Source organism: Rhineura floridana, chromosome 5 (assembly GCF_030035675.1).
Source record: "Rhineura floridana isolate rRhiFlo1 chromosome 5, rRhiFlo1.hap2, whole genome shotgun sequence".
Classification (NCBI taxonomy): Eukaryota; Metazoa; Chordata; class Lepidosauria; order Squamata; family Rhineuridae; genus Rhineura; species Rhineura floridana.
Genome location: NC_084484.1, coordinates 97,456,204 through 97,472,776, shown reverse-complemented (window position 1 = coordinate 97,472,776; position 16,573 = coordinate 97,456,204). Strand labels below are relative to the sequence as shown.

At 40.7% G+C, this 16,573-nt stretch overlaps 1 protein-coding gene across 1 annotated transcript in view; it reads left to right on the top strand.

Moving 5' to 3' along the window:
* PCP4 (Purkinje cell protein 4) overlaps window positions 1-16,573 on the top strand; it is a 72,383-nt gene that overhangs the window by 31,464 nt on the left and 24,346 nt on the right. Inside the window, exon 2 of the mRNA XM_061629465.1 lies at window positions 2,036-2,087. Within this exon, the coding sequence (XP_061485449.1) occupies window positions 2,036-2,087 (52 nt within the window). The remainder of the gene's footprint in view (window positions 1-2,035; window positions 2,088-16,573) is intronic.

Below are 16,573 nucleotides of genomic sequence, written 5' to 3'. Positions count from 1 at the left end.
TAAATTTAATCCTTGTGTTTCTTCCCAGAGCAGTCATGTATTGTGAATGCTTCTGCATAGACAAAAATATTTGCTGATATACAGTTATCATAAAAGTGTGGATATGGGGGGGATAATTTAAGGGCCATTAAGAGTGGAAATGTTAGAAAGGGCATGTAGTCCAAATGTCTGCCACAAGGCACCACTGCATGCCCCGGGAGAGCAGTCTATACAATAGCTCAGACCATGGCAAAGCACAGACAGAGAGCAGGTGCAATGCAGAGGAGTGCTGATATTACAAACAATTTGCACAATAAGCCAAGCTGCAGAGAAAGGCAAAAAGAAACCCAGGATGAAATCCAAGCTGCTCTGGAAGAAAATTCATTTCCTGACTTTGCTGTAAGAATCAGCTAGACACTGTGTCAAAACAAAATACAGATAAAACTAAATTCTGCACCCAATCAATATTCAGTAAAACTTTGGGAATTCAAATTCGGATTCTTTACTTGGGGGAGGGAATCAAATTTACCTGTAGAAATTTGAGGAATGCTAAATTTGAAGACAAGCTGAAGTAGCATTTGCCAGATTTAGTACTTCTACAAAATAGTCATAATTCGGCTAATATCAGTTGTTGTGACTATGTTCCATTAACGCCAGTAGCATGAGTTACTAACAGTATGTTCTTAAGGCTCAACTGGGACAGAGCCCTTTCCATTTGCTAAAATCCTTAAGTTCAGCAGTATCCATAACTGAAGATTCTGAGGAAAAAAACCAATTGCATCATAAGAGTATGAATTCACATTTTGGCAAGCAAATTTGAGCTACTAGTATTTGTTTGAGTATTTTTTACTGTTAAATAAATTTTGGCTCTAGAGGAAAATACGTCCTATGAGAAATTTCTCTGGACATCTCTCCTTAACACCAAACAACCCATTCCAGGTAGTAGCAGTTCCTCTATGCAGAAACCACTATGAACCCACAGGGCCAAAGATGGCATCCATTGCTACAAAGAAACATCGCTTGTACCAAATGAAGTGTGTAGGACAGCCTTTCCTAACTAGTGGGCCACCAGACGTCGTTGGACCACAATTCCCATCTTTCCTGACCATTGGCAATGCTGGCTGAGGCTGATGGGAGTTGTGGTCCAACAACATCTGGTGGCTCACTACTTGGGAAAGGCTGGTGCAGGACAAGGATGACCTGCAACAAAATGTTACAGACCAGTGCATCTTTACTATTAGGAGGAATGCTAGTCCATTCTAGCCTACATTTGTTAATGTCTGATGTTTTCTCAGTCTTGATGTGATTATACATATGATTGCACCAATTCTTTATGGATGATACTTGTGCTACACATCTGTAAAACACCACACACAATAACCTTTATACCTCCAGCCTGTGGGACAAATGTAACCCACAGTAAGATCTCATTCAGATTTCCCTCCTGGCTTGAGCTGCTCAGCAAGAAGCAGTTGAGAAGGAAAAGTGCTTTGATGCTGTGCAAAGTGTGCAAATTGTAACTCCTTCCTTTGCAAGAAAATCTGCTGAAAATGTCTCAGCAGAAAATGTCTCAGCAGAAGTGTGTCGCTTGCAAATGGGCAAAAAGTCATCCATGCATTTTGCAACTCCATGCATGTAATTTTCAGGATGCAATTGTACTTTGGTTTTTGAGGGCTTAAATATGTGTAAAACAGGACTGGCAGTTCAGCTGTGCATTGACCTTATTTTAATTCTTCTGTTGGGATTACTGAGTCTTTTTTTGCCTTTTGTATAGTCAGGATACATAAAAGCTTTTTAGACTCTAAGAAAGTGGAAGGTGAAACCTGATGAGTGGAATTATTAAGAATTACAAATATGCTTGCTTTTATGGGAAATAGCTCTCTCTTAGAGTCTGTGTGTGAGTGTGTGTGTGTGTGTGTTAGGGGTATGTGAATGTGTGTGGTTCTGGCCCCACCACTATTGGAATGCTTTCCATCAGTGTAATATGTCCCTCAGCCCCAAAAGGTTCCACACCTCAGGACTACACATAATCACCCCCTTATTTTCCTTTTCACAGAGGCAAAGTGCAGGAGCAACAAATGGAAAAGACAAGGCATCTGGTGAGAATGGTAAGACTTTGATGAATTATACATTGCATTGTGTTAGACACCTGAGTTTGGGAGGAAGGGCAGGATAGAAATTGAATAAAATTAATAGGTAACTAGTTGAGATCTGCAGGTAGATAAGGATCCATACCAACTCCGCCTCACTTTCTCCATCAAAGCCTAATGTAGCATTTTGAGGTCAAAAGTTGCACCTGTGCCAGGAGAACAGGCTTTCTCTAATGGTTTTTAGGATGAACAAATGTGACCTTCAGCAACACATTGCACTGTAGAGTGCTCTTGTTCAGGATTCCAACCAGCCAACCATGCCCTTTTCCAGGATATTCCATGTCCTTCCCCCACCCAGTTTTCTGTCTTCCTCCCCCTCTCATTCAGATGTTATATGTGTGAATTGTACCATTTCGGCTACTTGAGGATCCACGCTCAGAGAATGAGTTCACTATTAGTATAATGGGATTGATGAAAGGGGATATGTGGTATGTATTTTCCCTAGAGTTCTGCATGGGAACCTTAAAGGCTCCTGCTGACCCAGTGCAGGAGGTCTGACAAGGCCGGAAGAAGGGGGTTCATGCTTTCCAAATTCTGTACATGGCTGCTGCTACAGGCACAGTAGCTACAGCAAACCTTAAGTTTATGAGTGTTTTTAAAAGAAACAAAACAAAAATAAAACTAGATTCTTCTGGTTTTTGAGATTGAATCATTACAAGACGCACAAGAGTTATCTTTTGGTTTTACTCCCCTAATCAGTCTGGATGACTTTCTTCTTGGTGCTGTTTATATAACACAATCATGAAACACGATGTTCCTAATAAAATTAAATTATGCAGTTAATGCAAAATGAAAGAAGAAAGAGCAATGCTGGTTTTGAGAAGCGCCTTGATATTTTTTTTAAAAAAATAATTAACTTATTGAAAACAAAGCAGATTTGTATCTGCAGGGAAACCTTTTATTTCCTCAGGCTAGCTAAGATATTTTGATCAGTTTCATTACCATGTTTGGCAAGGCTGGCTGTACATGCTTTCCAGTGTCCCTTCTTTCCTAGAAAATGACAACACTTACCAAAGAAGTACATGTCTCCCTCTCACATACCCATCTTCTTCTCCGTCCCACAGTGACGTGCCGAACATTACATTTTCCATAGCTCAGCACTTTCTGCCACTCACCTCCCTTCACACTAGCATACAGGCCTCTTGCATAATTTATAAGCTGTTGCCATACAAACAGTCTAGCATATTTTGCAAGTGGGAAACTGCTGTGGTGCCAATGCATTCTGGTTTCCAAATTCACTTCTCTCCCCCCAACCCTGACCCCAGTCCTGAGTTGTTGGTAGGGAATGGACTAATCTGTCAAGTTTGGTTTCTCCCAGTTTCAGTGCATCTGTTCGCAACATTTTTTTTTTTTAAAAAAACCTCATGAAAATTTGTTAGCATTTTAGTGTGCATTTCTCCCAATATACACATTTTTCTATGCAATTTCGTCTGAGATACACATTTTAACAAGCATTTCCCTCTCTGATATAATGCATTTTTTGGATGTGCTCTCAACCGTTGCCCTTCTTGGCTTATTAAAGCTTGTTGAGGGGATATGACTGACTGGATCCAGGATATGGGTCAACACGTCATTGTGGGAAGGAGTGGTCCCAGCCACCCTGAAAGAGGCGGTGATCCAACCACTCCTGAAAAAGCCCACACTGGACTCAGTGGCTTGTGACAACTACCGTCCAGTCACAAATACACCCTTTTTTGGGAGGTGACTGAGAGGGTTGTGGCTCAGCAATTGCAAGTACTCTTGGATGAAACAGATTGTCCTGACCCATTCCAATCTGGGTTTTGTGGTGTAGTGGTTAAGGTGTTGGACTATGACCTGGGAAACCAGGGTTCGAATCCCCACACAGCCATGAAGCTACCTGAATGACCCTGGGCCAGTCACTGCCTCTCAGCCTGAGGAAGGCAATGATAAATCCCCTCTGAATACCACTTACCATGAAAACCCTCTTCATAGGGTCACCATAGGTCGGAATCAACTTGAAGGCGGTACATTTACATTTATTATGGCACTGAATCAGCCATGGTCACCTTGATGAATAACTCTTATTGGGAGAAGGGACTGCTACCCTGTTATTCTTACTTTATCTCTCGGTGGCTTTAGATACCAATGACCATGGTATCCTGAGCTGACTTGGTGAGATGGGTATCAGAGGTACTGTTTTACAGTGCTTCTGATGCTACCTCCAGCATTGTTTTCAGAGAATAGCATTAGGTGATTGTCTTTAGGCCCCCCGGCAGTTGTGCAGTTGGGTGCTGCAGGGTGTCCCCCATGCTGTTTAGCATCTATATGAAGCCCTTGGGAGTGGTCATCAGGAGATTTGGGGTAAGGTGTCAGCAGTATGCTGATGATACCCAGCTCTATTTCTCTGTAACATCTGAATTGGGAGAGGCCTTGCAAGCCTGGGACCAGTGCCTGGACTCAGTGGTGAGCTGGATGAGGGCCAATAAACTGAGTCTGAATCCTAGCAAGACAGAGGTGCTGTAGGTTGGTGGTTCCTGAGTTTGGATAATTGGTCAATTGCCTGCTTTGCATGGGGTTGTACTCCCTCTGAAAGAGCAGTTTTGTAGTCTGGGGGTGCTCCTGGGCCCATCTTTGTCAATAGAGGCCCAGGTGACCTCAGTGGCTAGGAGTGCCTTACAGCTACGGCTGTTTCTGGACCGGGATAGCCTGACCACTGTTGTCCATGCACTGGTAACCTCCAGGCTGGATTACTATAATGTGCTGTATGTGGGTCTGCCCTTGAGGTTGGTCTGGAAGCTGCAGCTGGTACAAAATGGGCTCCTGCTGGGAGGAAGGGCAGGATATAAATTAAATAATAAATAAATAAATAAATAATAAATAATGCTGCAGTGAGACTGCTCACTGGGGTAGGGTATAGCCGACATGTCACCCTGCTGCTGAATGAATTCAATTGGCTATCTATTAGCTACTGAGCTAAGGTCAAGGTTCTAGTTTTTGTGTACAAAGCCCTATACAGCTTGGGACCAGGATACCTGAGACCGTCTTACCCCTTATGTACCCAGTTGATCACTGCACTGTGCAGGTGAGGGCCTTCTGCAGATACCATCTTATCAGGAGGTCTGTTCCACACAACATAGGAAGCGGACCTTTAGTTTTGTGGTACCTACCTTTTGGAATTCCCTCCCCTTAAATATTAGACAGGCATCATCTCTGTTATCTTTATAGAAGATCTTCCTCCTTCAACAAGCCTTTTAATTAGAGACCTTATCCCAGTCTGCGTCTGTGCTGGAATTACTTTTTTAGATTTTTTAAAGCCTTTTTTAAAAAAATATGTTTTTAAAGATGCTTTGTTTTAATATGTTTTTAAAGATGCTTTGTTTTAATATGTTTTTAAAGATGTTTTGCTTTAATATTTTAAAAGTATTTTGGTTTTAAGATGTTTTAGAGTGTTTTCAGTGTTTTTGTTTGCCGCCCTGGGCTACTTCTAGAAGGAAGGGTGGGATATAAATTTAATAATTATATAAATAATACATCAATTTTTAGGCACACTTTCATCTCACATACATATTTTTTACTCATTTGTTGGCCCTGTAAAACTGAAGAAGTACAATTATAGGAGGACTGCTACGTGTTCATGTATTGTTTTGGGAAGTGTAAATTATGTAGATTTGCATTAAAATGCAAACCAAATTGAATTTCTTCCCCATCTTCAGTTGTTGTGTTCTCTTTAAGAAAACAAAAATTAAATAGTGATGTGTTTTTATTTTTCCTCTGAGCATCAAAGCTTCATTTGGGTACCTATGACTATGATGTTGTAATACTAAAAAGGATACATGATAGATCCTCGTTTCCATTGCTTTCGAAGGACTAGCTGAAGAAGAAAATAAGACAGATTTGCATCAGTTGCCAAGGAAAAACAAATGTGTCTCATGTTGCTAAGGTAATAATGGAAGTCTTTTGAAAGAAATGTGGTATGTTTTCCTTCCATCTTCTGCTATCTCAAGACCAAGTACTTTGTTCAAGGGCAATCTATACCACAAAGATTTCGAAAAATCTTCACTCGTGTGTGTGTGTGTGCAGGCATGAAACTGTCTCCCTTCCTACTTCATCTCCACTATAGCTCCTGATTGGAAATAAGGAAAGGACCCCAGGAGTACACAGGTCTGTGCTTACCTTTTAATGCCCAGGGTAGTAAACCGACCTCACACATGTCACTGTTCACACTTTACATTGCTGGGTCTCTATCAGCTGTATGTATGTGTGGGAGATGGCTGCAAGCCACATCGTTTTGTGCACCTGTACTGGGTACAGCATAAAATAACATCCAACCCAATCATAAAATAGTAACAAAGCTTACTAAAATATACCAAACAAATGCAGCAGCTAAAAACAACTGAGCAGGTTAAAACACAAATCGCTTTACAAAATTTAATATGCCTGGACAAATAAGTTTGTGTACTTCCTAAAAACAACACATACTAAAATGCACACTTAAAAATGCACACTTCTGAATTTTGTGATGTCATTACTCCAACCCCCAAAATTTGTACAAAAATGCATATTTAAAGGGAAACTATGCATAGAAACTAGGGGTGGAAAGATTTGTTAGTTTTGGTTCTCTGGGTTTCTCATTTTTCTAATTTTAAATTCAGTTCTTGAAATTTCTGCAGCAATTTGCAATTTATTTTTTAAAAAATCCTCATGAAAATTTGCTAGCGTTTTAGTGCAAATTTCTCCTAATAAACACATTTTTGTAGGCAGTTTGACTAATGTACATATTTTTGCATTTTCTCCTTATAATGCATTTTTGCATGTTATTCTCACTCATATATTCATTTGTATGCACACTTTCTCCTTACATATGCATTTTTGTAAACATTGCTTGGGTGGCAAACTGCTTGCAAAATTCAGATAAGTGAAAATTTCCAAGGATGGCTGTTTCAGTTCTCATATTATTTCAAAAAGTGAGAATTTGAAATGTGAACTGAATCTAATTTTTCACCCAGCCCTAATAAAAATGCAAATATTAGTGAAAATGACATACAAAGATGCATATTAGGAAAACGATGTTACAAAATGTGTATATGAGGCAAAATTGAACACAAAAATGTGTTTACTAACAGAAATGTGCCCAAAAATGCTGATGAGGACTTTTTTTAAAAAAAATAAATGACAAACTGATGCAGAAATGTAGCAAACTGAACTTAATATCAGAAAAAATGAGAAACCGAGAGAATCTGAAATTCACAGATTTGTCCATTCTTCGGGAGATACAGGGTCCACTGCAGAGAAGGCAACAGGCATGTTCTGCTTTCCGGAGTCAAGCCCTGTACATTGTAATGGAATGTATGGGAGAAGGGAGGGGTTTAAATAAATTCACAAACTCTGCTCCCTGACTCTCCATCCCATTTTAGCCAAATCATGCCCACCAAAAGTGGGGTAGCTAAGACAGCTGGCACAAATTCCTTCTGTGATGTGAGCAGTGCCTGTGGAGCTCCTGCACATGAAGGCATCTCCATTCATTTACATGGAGGGGCAGTTCCACACATGAGTCTTTTGTGCATGCAATGAGCTGCCTCCTTAATTGAAGGGAATGGGGAAGACCTGGTGAATAGGGAAGCTCAGCGCTTTGGAGCCCTCATGCCCATAAGGGACTAGTCGATTGTTTTGATCTGGGCATCGAACCCCAAAGGAAATTATTTTTCCCCATCTTGTTTTACTATACATTAAACAAGTGGGAACTGCAACAAAATATTTTAGTATATCCTCCTCAGGAACCCATCTCCAGTTCAGGATTCCAGCAAAGCGAGCCAGCCATGCCCTCTGTCAGATTACTATAAAGGCATAAGCAGGGCATTCCATTCCCTCTGCCCTCTCTCTGTTTTCTTTTTCCAATACTCAACATTCCATGGCTACTGAACATGTTCAGTCCTCATTGGGCTGTTTTATTTTGGGGGGGGGTGGAGAGAGTAACTCTCACACACACACACTGATAATTGCTCTTCTGTAAAATTTGGAGTTCTCAAAAAATGATGATTCCATTCTCTTTTCTCTGCAGTCCAATTTTAGCTCCTTTTCTGTTGGCACTTACTACCTGAGTTCACAGATAGTTTTGTTGGCCTGTTTCATTATATAGTCTTTGGTTCCTGTCATACATGCAGTCCTTTTTGCTTTGGAATGCGAGTCAGGTATGCACGCCTGCCTTGTGTGTACGTTATTTTTAGGACCTATAATGAATGTATTCTGCATTTCTTAGAACTGGCTGCATAGTGAGAGTCCATGAAATATTCATAAGATCTTTCCAGCTGACAATGACCATAGGTGGGGTATATATTTCAGTGAAGTCAACTTTCTGTTCTAGTACAGATTGATCTACCTTGTGCAAAAGAGAAAAGAAAAAGGCTGTCTTAGTAAGACTGTATACAAACAAAAGAATGAAAACTAATAATGGTTCAATGTCTACCAAAGCAATCCCCAATTTATTAGTATGAATACAAAAAAAGGTCACATATGTAAAATCTACGACTAGTTATGCTAGTAAGAATTGCTACGTCATCTTCTTATAAATAATATTTATTTATTTATTGCATTTGTATACCACCCCATAGCCGAAGCTCTCTGGGCAGTTTACAACAATTAAAAACATTAAAAACAAATATACAAATTTAAAAACAAATTTTTAAAAAGCAATTTAATTACACAGCTAAAATGCCTGGGAGAAGAGTATTTACTAGTCACTATTACTAGACTATTTACTAGTTGCTTTTCCCGAGAAAAGTTAAACTCAAAAAGACTGACAAAAATAAACAATGAAAACAAGTGTAAAAACAAGAATTAAAACAACCTAAAATATGAAAATAATATATATTATTTATTTATTTATTTTAAATAAATAAATAATACATACATATGAAAGAACAGATCCAATTCAGCCCCATCCCACTCAAAATTAAGGAGAAAATTAAGTTCCAAATGCCTGGGAGAACAAGAATGTTTTTGCCTGGCACCTAAAAACAGATAGCGGTGGCACCAGGCATGCCTCTCTGAGGAGAGCATTCCATAAACAGCGAGCCACCACTGAGAAGCCCCATTCTGAAATTGCCAATTTTTGCACTTCCCTTGCAGGGGGCACATGGAGAAGGGCCTCAGTTGAAGAATGCAGGGTCTGGGTTGGTTCATGTGTGGAGTTCACAGATGGTTCGTTGGCCTGTTTCATCATATAGTATGTGGGGAGAGCCGCATAAACTTTTATAGGTCAAAACAAGCACTTTGAATTGGGCCTGGAAACTGATTGGTAGCCAATGCAATTGTGCCTGGATTGGTGCTGCTATGAGTTCAGATGGTCTTGCCCTAGTCACCAACCTGGCTGCTGAATTCTGCACCCGCTGCAATTTCCAAACTGTCTTCAAAGGCAGCCCTACATATAATGCATTGCAGTAATCTAACCTAGAGGTTACCAGAGCACTGATGACAAGTTTTAGGATATCCCTATCTATTGTAGACAGGAGTGTAGCTGGGCCATTAGCCAACACTGATGGAAGGCTCATTCTGCCACTGAAGCCACCTAAGCCCAGAGCTTGGAAAAGTTACTTTTTTGAACTACAACTCCTATCAGCCCAATCCAGTGGCCATGCTGGCTGGGGCTGATGGGAATTGTAGTTCAAAAAAGTAACTTTTCCAAGCTCTGCCTAAGCCCCACCTTAGTGTTGGCAAGTAAAGGGTTCCTGAGAGTATTTTTTCCATGGCAGAGTTACAAGGCCAAGACGCTCAGAGTCCGTGCAGATCTCAAGGACAAGTATCCAAGGCAACCAGCTGGCCTTATCTATAAGACTTGGCAGATCTGGCCAGTTGGTGTGGGGGTCGAGGAGTTTGTATAGAGAGAGCTTGTGATATATTGTCAGTAAAGTAACTCTTAAAACTTATTGCTTGTCTGGCTCATTGCTTCAACTGGCATCTAGCCTGTCACTATACTGTTCTGCATCCTGGACATCTGCTTGCGCCAGATACAACATCCAACAAGTGGTAGCAGAGGATGGTTACCTGGTGCTGATGGTTACCTGGTGCTGAGGATTGCAGAAAAGCGGCAGAGAAAAGCCAGAACTGCAGACCAGCGAGTAAAACAGCAGAGAGACGGAGAAACCGAAAGCTGAGCTGAAAGCTGTGAGAGAGCCGTGGGAAAAACTGACTGAAGGACAGAGGTGAGAAGCTCCAATTACAAAGGCGGTGAACTGTGAAAAGTGAAAATATGTCTGTTACGTTATCGGCCGGGATTCCCTTGGAAAGGCTGACAGGGAAAAATTATGGCACTTGGAAACAGAGAATGCAGGCTTTTCTAGTGAAAGAAGACCTGTGGAAAGCTATCGCAGAAGACCCACCCGCCGGGGTGCCTATTCCAGCAGATTGGAGAAGGCTGGATGAGAGGGCAAAGGCGTTAATTGTTCTTGCTATTGATGATTCTCAATTATTGCACGTGCGTGATGCAACAACGGCAAAGGAAACCTGGGAAACTTTAAGAAATATTCATGTGAAAAAGACTGCCAGTTCTAAAATATATCTTGCCAGAAGATTGTATCAGATGCGCTTATCTGGAGATACAACCATGTCAGAGCATTTGTTGGAAATAAACAGACTGTTTACTGAGTTCTCAGAACGTGAAATTGAACATTCTCAAACGCAAAAAGTGTATATCACATTAGCTTCACTAGATTCAAGTTATGATAGTCTGGTGAGCTCTTTGGAAGCAATGGACGATGCAAATCTCAATATGGATTATATAGAAGGCAAACTTTTACAAGAATTTCAAAGAAGGCAAGAAATGGCAAAGCAGGAAAAGACTGAGTCTAAACACAACGTGGAAAAACAGAACAACAAAGCAGCGCAAGAGAGACTGTATGGACAAAAGGCATGTTATTTTTGTGGTTCCAAGCAACATCTACAAAGGAATTGTGAAGCAAGAAGAAGAGAAAGAGGAAGAAAACCATGTGTACAGGTGATCTATGCTAGTAAGAATAAGCAATGTATTAATAATGAGCAGGGAAATAACTGTAAAGATTTATGGGCAATTGACAGTAGGGCAACAAATAGTATAATCAAAGATAAATCCATGTTTCATACATTTTGTGACGTAGAGGATCATGTGATAATGGCTGATGGATCTAAGAAACTTATCAAAAGTAGGGGTACAGTGAAATTAGCAGGTTTCAATACAATTATGACAGATGTGCTGTTTGTTCCTGATATCGAATGTAACATTATGGCTGTGTCGAAACTCAATGAAATGGGGTTCACAGTAATGTTCAAAAGGGGTTCAGTGCATGTGATGAGAGGAGGAAAAATATTCATGAAAGGGATAGTAAAGAAGTCACTGTTCTATATGCAGCTGACAGTCCTCAGTAAAGCCACAGACAGGACACATAGAGGTTCAATAGGGATTAACCTGACGCAGTCAGTGAAAGCACAGACGCCAGTGATTGATGCTGATGTCGTGGCTTATAAAACAGAGCAGGAAAAAGAACCCTCAAGCCTCGGGGATATAAAACAATTACCCATAGCCGAACAGAATGAATGGCATGCAGCGATGAAAGAGGAGCTGGAAGCAATGCGAAAAAATGGCACATGGACGCTAGTACCTCTGCCCCCAGGGAAGAAAGCTATAGGGTGTAAGTGGATATTTAAACGTAAGCGGTCGAGTACAGGACAGATACAAAGGTATAGGGCACGCCTAGTAGCTAAGGGCTTTACACAGCAATTCGGGACGGACTACGATGCAGTTTTCGCTCCCGTGGTGAAACATGAGTCAATCAGGGTTTTGCTAAAAATAGCTGCCATAGAAAACATGCATGTAAATCACTATGACATCGGCACGGCGTTTTTACATGGGGAGTTGAAAGAAGAAATCTATATGGAACAGCCTCCCGGATGTGAAACACAGCCAGGTCTAGTTTGCAAGTTACAGAAATCCCTTTATGGTCTGCGCCAGGGTGCGCGCTGTTGGAACGAAAAATTAGATGATGTTCTGCAGTCAATGAATTTCAAACGTTGTGTGGCAGACCCCTGTGTGTATGTGAAAGAAACAAAAGGGGGGCTCACATACTGCCTAGTTTATGTAGATGACATCCTGTACTTTTCCCATGGGGAGGAAGACGAAAGAGAGTTCCATAATAGTCTGAAACAACGTGGTAACGAAAAGTTTGGGACCTGTAAGTCATTATTTAGGTACAGAGGTCATACGGGGTTCAGACGGGAGTTTCGTGTTAAAACAGGAAGGAAAGATAAAACAAATACTAGCAGAATGTGGGATGTCTGAATGTAAGGCAGTAGAGACTCCCATGACAACATCATTTCAACAAGAAACCACAGAGACAGCTTGTGAAAACCCTGCTAGGTACAGACGCATCATAGGACAGTTGCAATATCTTGTTAAGGTAACAAGACCTGACATTTGTAATGCTGTTAGCATCTTAAGTCGAAAAGTAGAACAGCCTACTGAGACAGATTGGCAAGGAATAAAACGAGTCCTGAGGTATTTGCAAGGTACTAGCAGTAAAGGTCTAGTGTTGTCCAGCAGTAAACACGGGAGTATGTGCTGCTATGTAGATGCGGATCATGCTGGCGATCCCAGTAGCCGCAAGTCTACTACTGGTGTTGTCATTCTATTATATGATTCAGTGATTGACTGGTGCAGTAAGAGGCAAACTATAGTGGCTACATCGAGTTCAGAAGCTGAATATATAGTGTTGTCTCTGGTTTGTAATGAACTTACCTGGTTCGACCATCTACTGTTTGAAATTGGAAAAGGCATAGACAAACCAATCAAAATATATGAGGACAATCAGACCTGCATTAAGCTAGCTCAGTCAGAAGCACACACCAAGAGAACCAAGCATATCAGCATCAAATATCACCATGTCAGATAAATGATTAAACAAGGGTTTGTGGAATTATTGTAACACTGCTGATATGCTGGCTGACGTTATGACAAAACCACTAAGTGAAGACAAGTTCTCAAAACTGATAAATCAAGTAGGTATGACTGGAAAAAGTGGGATGATGGAAATCAGGAAGAGTAATGAAATATAATGACAATAATGCTGAGATTGCAATGGAGTAACTGTCTTACAAATGAAAGTGATGTAAACTGAAATAAAAGGAAATGTATCAGAAGTATAAAACCAAGAAATGTAAATGTAAATGACATGAAAAGAAGTGAAAATGTGAATCTGTAACATAATCTGAAATGTATTGTTGAAATGTGATATAATGTGTGAAATGCTAAGCAAGAAGGCTATGGAAAAAATAGGTGGGGGAATGTTGGCAAGTAAAGGGTTCCTGAGAGTATTTTTTCCATGGCAGAGTTACAAGGCCAAGACGCTCAGAGTCCGTGCAGATCTCAAGGACAAGTATCCAAGGCAACCAGCTGGCCTTATCTATAAGACTTGGCAGATCTGGCCAGTTGGTGTGGGGGTCGAGGAGTTTGTATAGAGAGAGCTTGTGATATATTGTCAGTAAAGTAACTCTTAAAACTTATTGCTTGTCTGGCTCATTGCTTCAACTGGCATCTAGCCTGTCACTATACTGTTCTGCATCCTGGGCATCTGCTTGCGCCAGATACAACATCCAACACTTAGCTGTAAGTAGTAGTATGATTTAGTAGTAAGGATTCAATGCACAATGTTCCACTCTTCACAATTTTTTGAACAAGGCAGTTGTGTAGTTCTTCTGATCTTAGTATTTGGCTACAAAGCAAAATAAAAGACTATCAAGGCTATTTAAAGCCACTGAGGAAACCACCTCAATTGAAACATGTCCAGAATATTTTGATATAGGGCAGTATGGCACAGAATTTCATGGAACCATAAAGTTGAAGTGGACCTTGGAGACCCTCAGTCTAGTCTAATCCCTTGCTCCCTGCAGGAGCCGCAGTGCAGGATGTGACAACTGCAGCATCCCTGACAGATGGCTGCCCAGCCTCTGCTTAAATGCCTCCAGCGAAGGAGAGTCCGCTACCTCCTGGGTCAGTCCAATATATTGTTGAACATTGAACAGCTTGTTAGGAAGTTTCTCCTATTGTTTAGATGAAATCTGCTTCTCTGTAATTCCCAGCTGTTCGTTCTAGTCTAATTTAGAGGTTTTATTTACAGTTTCATGGGATACAACTTTTGTTAAATCAAATAAAAATAGCCATCTGGGACAACGGAGAGCAAGTCTGCTGTGTCATCAATGTGATAGCACTCCAGCGGTGGCTGAAACACTTTGGATAGTTCCTTGAAAGTTCAGACTAAAACCCAGAGCGGATTCCACTGCCCCACTGATATGGAGCCACCAGCCACCACTGTAGCACACTGGATATTTGTATTTTTATTTGTATAGACAGCAATGCCTGATGAGGTATTTGTCCAGCTGAGTGCATGGGATTTCTTTGAGTAAGCTGGATGGCAAAAGCACATCAGAGGGGGAAGTTCTTTATTTCTCCTTCATCAGTCCACTTCTAGCCCACAAATTCTTAACAGCTTGCTTTTTATTGATAAGAGGGGTGATTAAACTTTTTGGAGGCTAGCAACCTTTAGGGGCTGAGTAACATGGCTGATTTACAGAATACAGGAGGATGGGTCCCTGCCCCAAGGAGCTTACTATCTAAAATTTGACATAGGAGGAACGACAGAGAAGGGGTGGAAGCAGAGGTGGGGGCAAGCAGGGAATCAGTACAGTATGTGCGTGTTTCAGTTCATGTGTCATATTCATACCAGTCATTTAAAGCACATGGCTCCCCCCCAATCTGGGGAATTGTAGTTTGTTAAGGGTGCTGGGAATTGTAGTTCTGTGAGGGATAAGTTACAGTTCCCAGGACAGGACAATCTGCATTTGTGAATGGATCATGCAAGGTTAGTCCCTCCACTTTCATCAGTGGGGTCTGCATACAGGTAATTGTATTACCAAGGGTCTGACCTTGATGGACTAATAGGGTAGCCATGTGTACTACTTTACGGAGGACAGTCCTCTATTTGAAGGAGTCCTCTATTTGAAAGGCTGTCAGGGATAATTCCAATTTAAAGATAATGAATCATAAGAGGGGAGAGCAGGAGCGGGTTGAAGATGCCCCTGGCTGGCCACTGTGTGGACAGGATGGGTCACTGGCCTGATCCAGCAGGCTCTTCCTGTGCTCTTACGTTATCGTTTTATGCTTATCAGCATTTAGCATCTGGATATAGCAGAGTGATTAGGTACATAGGTCACTTGATCTCAGTCTCCCCCACTATGGTGAGATGTGTTTTATTTCTATGGACATCATTTCTAAATTTGCATCTATATATGTGAATCAGCATATGCAAACTTTATGCAGATTTCTGTCCTCTTTAGTTATCTTTTTGGTCATGCATTTCTTCTTTTTGGGCAATTCATAAGTAGCCATCCTGTGACTAATGGTCTGACTTGGAATAAAGCAGCTTCCTATATTCCTAAAATAGAATTAGGACAAGCTGAATTTTTTTCTTGGATTTTTCTTCTGTGATCTGTACCGAAGCTAACTTTACTTGCCTTGCTGACCTGCAGCTGAATATTTCATCAAATAACTGTATATTTTTACTCCCATGGGCTTCCTTACCAGCACCGCATTAAAAATTGTATTTGCAAAGACATCATCCTGGCAATGGATGTACAGTCTGTCATGATCTCTCAGTGAGCTTCACGGGAAGTTTTTGTTTCATGTATCATTTAAGATGTTGTACATTGATTCCATCAAAGCCTATCTCCTACTCTGAAACAAAATATGAGACTAAGTGCCTGCTACTTGGCTTAGCTCAAGCTGGTACTTTTTAATATGAATTGCCCATAATATGGGCACTTTTAATAGGTTTGAGTCCATGGTCTCAGAGGAGGACACCCCCACACACCAGTTGATTCAACTAAACCTTATTTTGTATTGTAATTGTATTTTTATATTCTGTTTTAATCATTTTCATGTGTGCTGCCCAAATAGCTTTGGGACAGCACAGAAATACCATAACAAATAAATAAGCAGCCCAAAATCATGTTGGGGAAGGTTCAATCCAAAACATCTGTAACTGATCACCAATGGAGACAACATGCGGGATGTTGTTGGCTAGTGCTTCACTCTCTTTGAAGGATGACATGATCTTACTGTGAGTCACCAGGTTATCCAGCCCTTTATGCAATTCTAACAGCCCAATAAACAGCAAATAGTCAACTTCTAATGATGGTGAAATTAGGGAGGAAAGAAACAGGCACAGACCTTTTATCCTCATCACTTTAAAAATAGCAACACCATTTTTTTATAACTACATCACATATTTCCTTTAATTTACAGTATATTTTGCCTCCCTAAGATGATTTGGTTTGAGCAATGCTAAAAGCCTTTGAAACTGATGAGATTTTACCTTCTGATAATTTGATAAGATGTTAATCATCATAATCTTTGGAAGCTTTTTTTGTGTTTCTAATGTGTGTAGCTAGCACAATACATTTGG